Genomic DNA, 12,500 nt, shown 5'->3' with positions numbered 1-12,500 from the left:
GGAAACAAAAGCAATAAAGCCAAAATGAACAATCATCTTCTAGTACCTTTGTCACCTCTGCCATGGTAAGCTTAATGCAATCATTCAAGCAGTTTTCATACAGAATATCCTAGGCAGATAAAAATGTGTTCGTACTCCATATTATCGTACAATTATGTTTCTTGTGTATTCTGACATCAGCTGGGTATAAAAAAACTCTACCAGAATATAAGTCTAAAGGGGGAGAAAAATATGGAGAAAGGCACTGGACCACCAGGGATCAGTGCAGAAGGAAGCCCTTGCATTATTGTGTTCACGTTCAACAGGTCTGAATCAGCATCACCTTCCTTGAGCTAAAAGTGGTGCTTGCATACACAGCATCAAAGCAAACACATGACATCAGTTCCAAAGGCAAGTTGAAATCCATGTGCAAAATACAAGCTGCTCAGTTCACGGTTCTGGTCTGAGGTCTCTATATTCATTGTTAATTAGGGGAGGTAGGCTCATTGATATCAGAGATACATAAGAACTTGAAGAACTGAAAACAGAAGAGATTCAACATTATACTCGCATATTCTCTTTTTAACAGACAGTGTAATGATACTTTGAAGGTTGCCAGTTCTATGTTCTTGCTCAAATAAAGATGAACTTTACAAACAAGCAAACACAAAAAGGTGTCAAAAGGGATGAGGGTCGAATTTGCTTCAATATTCTTAAACTCCTGTAAACAATAATTTTTATCTAATAACATTTTATGATTTTTTTTTTCATTAGGTTAGAATCATTAATTATTTATATATTCACATAGAAGAAATCTTAAAGCTATTCTCCCATTTACCAGTGTCATACATTCAATTAATGCTACATTATAATGATTTATATATGGACACACAGCATACACTTCTCTGCAAGAAATTAACTATTCATGATGCTTGTTTCTTTTTCACAAAATAGAAATCTATCATATCTACATATACTAAACCATTACAAATTATTTTCATATCTATATATACTGACTATGCTACATTTGGAGCTCCTTAAATATTGCCTACGTTTACTATCAGTGTAATGATTTCTCAACTAAATGCAGTACTACAGACATAGACTTAAAATATACATCACTGTTTTCGTGAATTTTCAGCTTTCTATAGAAACATATAACCAAACAGACTACTTATATAGCATTATTCTACTTTGTACAAAATGCTTTCTATCACACACTGAACTATACTGTCCACTCAATAAACTAGCATGACACATAGAAATATATACTTGGGACCGACTTCTGATCCTTCTGGTGGCCAAAGATTGAGCCACACTCTGCAGGCTGGAAAAATGGTGAGATTTGTTCCAATGCTAGCAGACCTCTGGATTTGGAAGTTGCGGAAGGAATGTTTTGTGTGAGATCTTTGTCTACTAGGGAAAAAGTTGGGGTCCATTTCAAGGAAAAAAGAACAAAAGAGAGACAAAGACAGAGAGGTATACAGAGGCAGTGAGACAAAGACACAGAGAGACAGGAAGAGACAGCAAGATGGAGAAAGACAGACAGGGACAGACAGAGAGATCATCACTGGACTTTGTTTTCGATAAGGAAAGACACCAAAAGTATTTAGTAACCCTAGTTATGTGTCAATAAAAAGTGTGTAATTTATCATCATAATCCTTCTTCAATCCTAACTTAAGAGAGACACACTGCAGTAGCAGAGGCATGAATTACAAGAAACAAAAAAAAAGAGTTTTACATCTATTATCTACAAGAATCACAGAACAGATTTATATTAACATTGTGTAATGCTTTAAACCCTTCAGATTCAATACCTCACAGAAACAAAACCAAGTGGAAAGGGATGACACAAATATTGTGTTAACGTATAATGACTCTTCAAAAAAAGACTACACACTTGATTATTTGAAACCACATTAATTCAAAACACAAAATAATTATAAAAATCAAGAATGAATGTAAATAAATAGAATATAATAAAAATATTAGAAAAATTAAATGCAAATTCAAATACAGCTGTACGCAATCTGCTATCACCCTATCATCAACTATTGTATTAACAGGTAAACAGTTAAATAACAAAACAGAAAAATAAATACTGAGACTAGTATAGGTTAAAACTATCAGACAAAAGTCACACCAATAATGACAAAAATAGCAATGAAAAAAACATGACAATGACTGTGGTGATATGACAGTGACAGTGATGATGATTCCATGATTTCATAATGATAAAGATGGCAAAATGATGGCAGGAAGAACAAAAAACAAACAAACTAAACAACAAAATTAATACTAATTCCTTTAATAATGGATTTAGAGATAGTGCCACTTTTAGGAAAAAGATTTACTAAATAAATATGCCACAAAAGCAAAAAAGAGCAAGACTGACAGAAAACCACATGGCTAGAATTCATTATTTGGGGGGATGGGGAGATATGTTTCCTTTGTTACTCAGCTGTGCTTGTACAAGGGCCACAATACCGTCTCTGCTTTTACAGACATACATGTTCCTGAGAGGAAGACAGAGAGATCCAAAGCACTGATTACCAGAAGAAACTCGAGCTTATATATTTCCCTTATGGTCCTTATTATTTTTCTTCTTTCCTTTCTTTCTGTTTCTCCTTCATGTATTTCTTTATAATTCCCAATACATTTATACATGCAACAAAACACATTCTTAGGCTGTCATTTGATACCAGACTTCCGTTTCCAGGATCATGCATCCTCTGTAACATTAAAGAATTAAAAATCCTGGATTTCCTTCAGTGACTGATAAGTATATCTTCATGTCTGTCAGATAATAACTGAACAAACAATACTGATCCTTATGCAACAGTAATTGACTGTTTAGTCTCAAATAAATTGGGTAGCTATATCATTTCCAATACATAATCACATATACCATAATCCAGTAAAACAAACAACACTTCCTTTTTCTTTCACGCATTACGCTTTATGTAGATTATCAAATGGCAAATTACCAGTTTAACTCCAAGTTCAGCCAATTCATCATTTTCAAGGATGAACTAGCCATAAATAAGATCAGAGTGCATGAAAATGAAGGATGTCAAAGTATACTGATTACGATAACACCAGTAATCATCAGATTCCATTTCAATTTCATAAGGAACCAACAATACACTGTCTGCAGACACTTCTGCTAACACTCTATTTCTATCACATGTGGCACTGTTCTAGTTGAGGGCTTCCTTGGGCACCCTCGGCAGTGGTTCAAAGCATGAGTGGAGCAACAGGGATCAGTCGGATGACCAGGAGGTCTAGGATGTGGAGGGCCAGGTCTGCTGTCACAGTTGGGTACTGGATTGAGTCAATCATGCGCATGATTGCCTGCTGTGTCAGCTCCTTGCCTAGCATCATCTTCAAGAACCCTGGGGACGAAGGTTTACTCATTTGTACACAACTTCTATATCTCTAGGAGTTTTGAGATTATTGGTTTTATTTTCCTTGTCATCCTTAAATATAAAAAAAATCTGTATACTTTGTGCCAAAATATTTCATTTGACAAGCTGAATGATACCAAAATGGAAATCAGCCCATTAAGAAAAGAAAAGCAATAAGTAGAAAAAGTATATGAGTGAAACAGCTGTATGATTTCTTATAAATTTGAGCTCTTTAAGAAATCATAACTACTTTTATAAAAGGGAAGGAGTGCTGGTTGAACAAGACCTCCCTAGGATGACTTAAACAGTATCATGCTGTTACCTATGGACGTGCTACTTCAAAATCAATGTTATTATTAGCATTTTGAAAATCTAGTAACATGATATAGGAGGGACATGCTTCCACACAAATATTTCAGTCTTTCATTTTATGACATATTAGACTTACCAGGAACAAAGTTGCTCAGAGCTTCCTGAAGCTGTATCCGAGATGCCTCTATATCACTGAGTTCTGGTTCTGGTGTTCTCTCTTCAGCGCTGAGAATTGCTTCTCTCAAGGCATGGATATACTCAGTCATTTGAGGCTCAGAAGATAAGCGCTCCAATTCTGCCTAGAAGTAAAAATGCAACATATTCATTTACTTGAAGGCTTAACTGATCAATGAAAAATAACAGACTATATTATTTTACTGTTGTGGTACTGATAATATATAAAAAATATGAATTCTTCCAATTATTTGTTTTCACAAATAGAATAGCTATGATTATTGTTGGATCCTCACTCTCTCCCAGGTAAGAAGGTACTGCTTTCACAATGAGTCATAAACTTCATGGTAGAAGAGAGAATTATGCAATAATAAACTCCCCTACCCTATATAGTTGTTATTTTACATGGCTGGAAAACCCACTTTACCTGTAGCCATCTGTGAGTAATTCGTGCAGCAGTGAGGGTGAGAAGAGTAACACAGGGCTGATGAGTGATTGGGTGATCTGAAGGCGAGAGGATCTCCACCACAGCATCCATTACACCCACAGAGAGGGGCCATTTCTGCCAGGCACAGTCCTCCTCTCCTTCTGTAAATGGGCTCCTTTGATAAAATTGTTCCACACCTGGGCAGTGTTAGACACTGCTCAAAAATTTTGAAATGAAAAAAATTCAGATTTACTGCACTACTTCAAGATATTTTCAGAATTATGAAAGATGAAAACTAATGCTATCACCAAGTTTTCAATGTAGGTGAAAATGTTAATGTTAACGAAGGTTTTAAACAGATTCGAAAGTAAACTGAACCAAACAATGCATCTATTTGTGTTTCATGGGGAGAAATAGAATATATTGAAATGAAAAGATATCAAAAAAAGAAATCATGGGAGGATTCATACCTTCCAAAGGACCTCATTCTCATGAGAAAAATGAAAAATAAGATAGCCCGACCTCAAAAGCACCAAGTATTCCTAATTATATGCCAAAGTGGAGTATTTACAAGATACGGAGGCAAACCACTTTTTCCAAAACATTAACCTGTAAATCTGAACATTTCACACCTGAGAACAAAAAACTACTACACACCATTTGGAGAATCTTCTTGGCTCTCTCTCCTTGTCAGGGCCAGAGGATCACAAGCTTCCTCTTTAGATATGGCACTTGGAGGTGGCACTGCATGGAAGGCAGGTGAGGGAGGGGCAGCATACGCAGCACTTCCTCTCCCCACAACAACAGAAAGCTGGTGCTGGTGAAGCTGCTGTTCTGGAGGTTGTTGCTGTACTGACTGTTGCTCCTCCTGTTGCTGTTGGAGCTGAATCCTTTTATAGAGAACGGGAGAGAAGAGGTTGCGTGACTCTCTGGCTTCATATGCTGTGTCCACTAACTCATCCTTGTCGGAGCCAGAAATTTCAACCATTAATGCTTCTTCAATCTGGCATTCCTGGAATATATTGTGATGGAGTAATAAACAACAAGAATATGAAAAAAACTACCATAATGAAGAGATAAAAAAAAACAAAAAAAAAAAACAATCAACCACAACACAATTGATCCAAGAATAAAATTGCACAGAAAACAAAAATGAGTCTTGAACTACAGTAAAGACTAAAATAGCCAGATCAAGAATACAACCCCAACAAAGATTACCTCTTCCTCTGCGGTGATATCCAGTTTCAGCTCATACTCTGCTTTGTTACCACTGGAGAGAAAGGCAGCCAGTTTGTTTCGTTCACTGAGGACCCCTCCACTCTTGCTTTTCAACATGCCATCTCCACCTGCACCTCCATTCACCCCAAGGTTCCCTGCAGACTCTCCTGCTGTGCTTGTGTCTGAGGACTCAAAGCTCGGAAGAGCCGTTTTAAGGCTATGGAAGACACCTGATACTGTCTTTGCCAGGAGCTGGAAGCATATATGCATTGCATTATTCTTTTGTGATTTATTTTACATCCCAGTAATATAATGAATGTGTTCATTCATCATCTTTGTTCTCCTTATTGTCCATTACCAAAATTTCAATCAGTGTTCACATTGTTATCAGTTTCCAATCAGAAAAAGCACCTTGTCCAGACGAGGAACATGCAATTCCAGGGGTTTCTTGACAAATGAGACAGAAGAGTCTGATCCATACGCAAGGAACTCCTTGACTGGGGTTGATATATTCACCTCTGGCCTCTGGATCACTGACTGTTGGTGCCAAACCCCTTTTATTAGTCTCAATAGATAAGACAAAAAAATGAGAAGAATTGCAGAAAAATTTAAAGCAATAGAACAGACATGTTTCAATCTGAACTGAAAGTCAAGACAGATTTTCAGCAAATGAAATCGAGGAGAGGCAATCATACCTGGAGATATTTTTCAAGGAACTGCTTCCGTGTAGCAATGGTTGTGGAGTCCAACTTGCTGAAGGGTAAGTTGAGCCATTTATTGGGCCCCTTGACTCCCTTCATTGCTGTTCGTAGTCTGGAATCTTCCTCCAAAGCAGCATGCAAGGTCAGGAACTCACGAAATCTGGGTGAAGGGGAGGGAGTAATGATATGTGTTTTGACTTATGTGAATATTGAAATTCAATCAAGTATGTGGCTAGCATCATCACAAAAGAGTGGAAGAATAAAAGTGGCTTGTTAGATATAGAGCAGACAAGAATAATTGAAGATGTTTTCAGTTCTCAATCTGAAACTTAGACATCCTTTGAAATACATGAAATTAACCCATCAGATCCGGATGCTTCACTGAAGTCACACTGCCTAATATACGGGCATGAGGCTTATTTGAATGACCACTATGACAGGAGTCTGGCTTGTAGGCTAAGTGCACATGAACACTCATGTGCAGTGACAAGATTCCATGTCTCCTGTCTGCAATATTTTCTCTTTATCCTGATAAACATTTTTAGCTTTTTTGCCATTTTCCAATGTCTATAATTGTCCTTTGATTTGCTTTATCCAGATGGTAATAGACTGTTTTTCTTGCACAGACTCTATATCATCCCTCAAGGTAATCCAAAACTCACTGCAATAGTAAAAAGAAGTAAGACTTTGTTATTTGTCTAATTTCCATAACATTCAATTTTTTGTAATACAAACTGCACTGCTGGTCACAGCAGCTAGGACTAGGATCATGAGCATGGAAACAGTGTCCTAGATAGGGCTGGCACTCTTCCAGTCATGGCTCACAAATGGTACATAACACATTTGTTTATCAATGGAATTAATGTAAAAGCTCCTTCCTAAATTCCCAATCGCCCTCCAAGAGGTTTGTGCACTCATGGCGAGTCATTCCCATTACCTCAGCCTTCAGCTAAAATTCTCATGACTGCAAGTTCCAGTCACCATTGACCTAAGCCAAATTTTCTTATGATGCCACACTCAGGTCACCCGTCCCTTGAGCCAAATTTTCTCTTGACGCTACATTCACGTCACCCGTCCCTTGAGCCAAATTTTTAAATGATATGGCCATATCATCTGGATCATAGGGGTTAATTCTCGGGTAGGAGAGATCAGACTTGTTAGAAAGAAAAACTAATTAGTATATAGCCAGAAAGAAATGCCTCATCAAAAATCATGTTTCTGATGTACAAATCAGTCTGATGTATTTAGTATCATTTGAACTAAATCACAAAACTGCAGAAAAAAGTCTTTTGAGCATGACTTAATGTAGCATTCAGAACACTCCAAAGGTCATGCTCATGTCTAGTATTGTATGCATGCAGCACCCAAAATTTTAGTTTTAATACAATTCAGTCAACCTCTTTAGATAATAGAAACTCGATTCCAAATTCACGCTGTATAGTAATATGTAATGAAAGAGCCATTTTGTTCACTTATCTTTTTTTTCACGTCTACATTTGTAAATTCAGATTTCCTAATTGTTGCACTGTCCAAAGAATTGTGAACTTCAAACATCCATACACATGGAATGATTTTCACTATGAGAATATTTAGTGTAAAGTGCAAATTACTCGAGACAAGATGAATAACTGTGTAGGGACATACAGTGAGGTAAATCATGAAGGATCTTTTTTTATTTATTAAAGATTAATCATGCTTTCAGAAACTATGAGATTATTAATTACCTACTGATACTATCTTCAGAGCAAATTTAAATCAATGATTCAGTGAAGACTTAATCATGCCCTTATTCTATGTTTTTTTTTCTTAAAATTAATTTCATGTGCTTCATGCTATGGCCTCCTTCCCCCAAAAAATAAAAATGTATGTTAAAACTACTATCACCAATGACATTCCATGATGACATACCCTGCACCAATGACTCATCGGAAGTAGCTCAGCTTTCTCTGATAATTGAATATAATTTGCCTGGTGTCACTTTTAGATACTGGCACTTAAAGTGAAGGTAAACCTTCAATTTTTCCAAACTTTTGTTTCTAAAATACACGCTTCTAGGTGGTTCCCCCACAAATGGGGGAAATTGGCAATGTGTGCCAGCAATCCCACATTTCTGGATTGTAGCCAATCTTAAATACCATAGTTAATACGTTAATACATATGCGGTAAAAAGGTATTAGCTCATGCCACAATATTATAGATAAGGAAGGAATATGGTGGGTGAGTGCAAATTCATGGCAAATACCATGGTTTATTTCTTTGACAAGATATGTTGCCTATAAATCCTACTTGCTTTCTTTCTTCTAAAAGACATTACATATTGAGAACTATAAGGATATTGATGCTTTTCCTAAACAAGACTTACTTATGCTGACAATTGTATTATTGTCATATTTAAAAATCTTCCAGTTACAACACAAAGGTCATCTCTATTCTTCACCAATTAAACACAAAAGACATTATATGTTTACATAAGAAAATACTATTTTTTAACAGCCACTTGGGGGCAACAAATGATGAACAAAACAGCTCTTTACTTTTGTTTGCTAAGTATATAAAGGTATAAAGATGCAAATCAGATGATTTCCCGATACTCTCCTGCAAGAGGAAATTCCAAGCCCTTGTCCCACAAACTATACTTCGCTACCTGCAGTTTGAATAGGATACCAACAGAGCCATAGAAAGTGAAAGTCACGTTAAGAGCTTAGGCCACATTCATTACCATCTCTAGCCTCCAGTCTTCTTCACGGTCTTCTTGAGGAACTGGGGAATCACATAATCTGAAATGTCACAATTTTGAAGTGTTTTTTTACCTCTTCCTCTGTTTTTTTGTTTTATGCTGCATGCAATAACTCTGAGGCAACATGAAACAAGCATATCTGTGATGATGATAATTATAAAAAATAAAAACATCAATAACAGTGTTATTTCTCTTCTTACATTAAAATGTTAAATTACACAAAGAAAACTGCTGTGTACTGCAACTCAAGTATTTCCTTTTAGAAAATTTGTCATCCCCTTTCATGCTTTCTCAATCTGAACTTCTCATCTTCCAGTTTATATTGATATGGGATTTTTTTTATACCACTGTTCATCAGTGATATGTGTTTTATCATAAATCAAGGAAGGAAAGTAGGAAAGTAGACTGGGAAAAAGGAAGAAGGTAAAAGTAAAGGAATCTATGAAGGGAAAAAAGAGGAATGCAAAAAAAGAGAAGGTAAAGAGGGGAGGCAGGAGACCAAGAAAGGGAGGAAAGGAAAAGGAAGGAAGAGAGTTCCAAAACTTGGGTTAGAGGATGGAGAGAGATGGAATCATGAGAGAGAATAAGGATCTGGAACTGGCATAAAGTAAAAAAAATAAAAATAAAAATAATACAGGGAGGAGAGAGAGAGGACATAGAACAAATATAAAATATGGAGGAAAACTGATAAAAATCTAAGAAAGACAAGAGAGAGGAAATACAAGGTAGAAAACAGCGAGAAGTTCAAGGTAATAGAGAGAAAATTGCTTAAGAAAGTTGTATTTACAAATTGATTTGCAAATTATATTCTGCAAAGATACTTGGAAATCACATTTGCTATTTAAATATCATCCTTATAAAACACACAGCCTAGAAGTTTTGTGACATTTCTATATCAAAATATGTTGGTGTCAAAATAATTACAGGTCTTGTACACCTTCAACTACAATCACACTGAAATCACATGCAAGGTCTTCCTGTACTGTATAACATCTATATCATGCAAATTACATATGCCAAATAATAAACAACACTGAAGTTACTCTATCTACCTACAAAAGGTAAGCTAAAATAAAACTTCTAATCACAGATTAAAGAAAAAAAAAAACCCGCATACCTCCTCTTCACACAGTTTGTTTGAAGTACCATCCGTGGTTCTGGAACAGCTAAAGGTTCTTTTGCCACCTCCTCTGCCCCTTCTGTCTGGGGTGTTGCCGCACTCTCACACAAGTAAATAGCATCATACTGAAATAAAATATTAAAACATACCATAATCCTTTCAAACCGTGCTGGAATGGCATGACATAAATCTGATGTCCAATGCAATTTTTAATTCATTGATTGTTTCTACACTTAGATGACTCTACAAGTATCAAGTCATCACGGAGTCAATGACTAGTCTTCCTATCTCACCTGTTTACTCTTTATCTTGTTTTTTAAAATTTTATCTTTTTATTGCTATTAGTATCTCAATAACATTATAATAATGATGTCAATAATAATAAAGACAGTACTGAACTTGATTAATAGCATTAAAAAGAAGGCCTGAAATTCATAGAATGGGGAAATCAGGAGTGGTCTAAGCATTTGTGGAGTCATCTATGTGATACAAAATTCACAGTAGAGAGTATATATACACCTGTATACAAAGGATTAATGGAAGGGTTAATGGGGTGTCTATAGGCCTAAACTGATATTTTTAAAAATTTCTCTAAAATCCAAAAAAAAGTCATACAGCCACTCTGATTTCATATCTGAGTACAACAATCTTTCATTTATAATATTCGGAAGCCAATTTTTAGAAGTCGACTTTAATTTTTTGGGGTAAATATTTTATGAAGGGGTAAAGAATTTTACGATTTCCATACCCTAAAAGTGTCTTTTGAAATATATCACTTTTATAAGAAGCACATGAAAATATTACAAATCCTTATTGCAGCATGAGATAGATCTACTATTCAGCTACAAAATGAGCCATAATACGTTAAAATCAGACTGAAAATGCGTGTGCTATGTGTGAAAATGTGAGTATCATAATATTATGGCAATGGATTGGTATCCGCCATAGACTGGTGTCAATCATCTCTTTAAGGAGCTTTTGGGTGTGGGTGTGAGTGCCCACAGGTATAGCTGGTGTGCTGGAGACCAACAGGAGAGCCGGGGCGGCTCACCCGTCGACTGAGGCCTGGGTAGGCCTTGTTGCTGCTGCGCTGTGTTTGCTCTGCTGGAGGATCGTGAGTGCTGAACGCGGCCCGGGTGTCGGAGCTTAAGTGGGTCTGAGCTGTGCCAGCCACCCGGGAACAAAGGGAGCCTGCGGGCCAATAGGTGAGCCGTGAGGTGTCCGTGGTCAACCAATCAGGTCTTGGTATGCGTTGTCGAGAAGCTGCTGATGGTGAGGGCGAGAGGACAGGCTGTGGACCTGGACCCAATCTGGGGGAAGTATGCCGCGCTGCAGGTTGCGGGGGTCAGCTACAGGTACTCCCCCTCCAATGAGGGAGCTAACCGTGATACTCCAGAAGACTGGGTATTTTTGTCACTCCGGAAAGTCACCAGTATGGCAATGGATTGGTATCTGCCATAGGCTGGTGTCAATCATCTCTTTAAGGAGCTTTTGGGTGTGGGTGTGAGTGCCCACAGGTATGGCTGGTGTGCTGGAGATCGACAGGAGAGGTTGTTCTCATCTTACGTGATATTTAATAAGCTTTCAGAAAATAATCTCATATTTCAATTATCTCTAATCATTACGTCACAACTACCAATTATCTAAGGTAAGGTGAAAAAAATAATATTTTGGTCGAAATCGAAAAGGGTTGCTACCACCAAAAAAACAGCGGTCAGGCCTTGAAATTTTCAGGAGAGGATCGGAGGCCTTGAAACTCCTTGAAAATGCATTAAACTCAATTTCGGCAAGATGGGTGAAAAACACTGAAAAATGACCAGACGATCCCCTTAAAATGTCTATCCCCACAAAAAATTTTACAATTCACAATAAAAAATACTTGAGGGTCACACATATACATATATGTGTATAAACCAGCTATTAAAATATATATTATTCAATGTCACAAGCAGCAGCTATCTGTACCTGCATTCCAATAGATTTGGAATGTGTGTGTGACAAGCAGCTTGAAGATATACTGTCCACCACCTATCATTGCTTATGGGTCTGTTCTTGTCAGCTAAACAATTATTCCTGAGATTCCCTAACATTCAAGCCTAGGAAAGTGATATCACTGTGCTGAAAACTGTGGGACTAAAGATAGTGATTTTTCTGCTGAGGACATTGTGCATTACGTGGAATCTTTGCACAAGTGTATTTCCTTAGTGCTACTGTAGCAACCACAACTCCCAAAATGTGTAACTCAGCTCAGCATACAGCCCAGGGTCTCATTAGGTCCAACAGCCTTGTCCTTTCTCTCTCACCAGCAGGCACTTCTTGAGACCCACTGCTGAGACCTGACTGGTTGATACCAGACACCTCATAGCTCTCTAATTGGAATGCTCAGGCAGATTAGATTCCCCTCATTCCTAAATTCTTGGCACA

General features: G+C 37.1%; 1 protein-coding gene across 8 annotated transcripts in view; it reads right to left on the bottom strand.

Annotated features, from left to right (window-relative positions):
• Positions 1-1,709: 1,709 nt before the first annotated feature.
• LOC113803843 (uncharacterized) overlaps positions 1,710-12,500 on the bottom strand; it is a 47,367-nt gene continuing 36,576 nt past the window's right edge. For 7 of the 8 annotated variants that reach the window (XM_070139268.1, XM_070139261.1, XM_070139262.1 and 4 more), the window contains exons 9-16: positions 10,074-10,201; positions 6,214-6,379; positions 5,930-6,055; positions 5,519-5,770; positions 4,958-5,312; positions 4,301-4,461; positions 3,836-3,998; positions 1,710-3,375 (exon numbers count right to left, since the gene is read on the bottom strand). In XM_070139268.1, the coding sequence (XP_069995369.1) occupies positions 3,218-3,375; positions 3,836-3,998; positions 4,301-4,461; positions 4,958-5,312; positions 5,519-5,770; positions 5,930-6,055; positions 6,214-6,379; positions 10,074-10,201 (1,509 nt within the window). In that variant the 3' untranslated portion in view covers positions 1,710-3,217. Of the gene's footprint in view, positions 3,376-3,835; positions 3,999-4,300; positions 4,462-4,957; positions 5,313-5,518; positions 5,771-5,929; positions 6,056-6,213; positions 6,380-10,073; positions 10,202-12,500 lie in introns of those variants that run through there. The other variant, XR_011399591.1, reaches the window with a different exon arrangement.

Source organism: Penaeus vannamei, chromosome 25 (assembly GCF_042767895.1).
Source record: "Penaeus vannamei isolate JL-2024 chromosome 25, ASM4276789v1, whole genome shotgun sequence".
In the NCBI taxonomy this organism is placed as follows: Eukaryota; Metazoa; Arthropoda; class Malacostraca; order Decapoda; family Penaeidae; genus Penaeus; species Penaeus vannamei.
The sequence above is the reverse complement of the archived record's forward strand: the minus strand, read 5'-3'. Positions and strand labels throughout refer to the sequence as shown.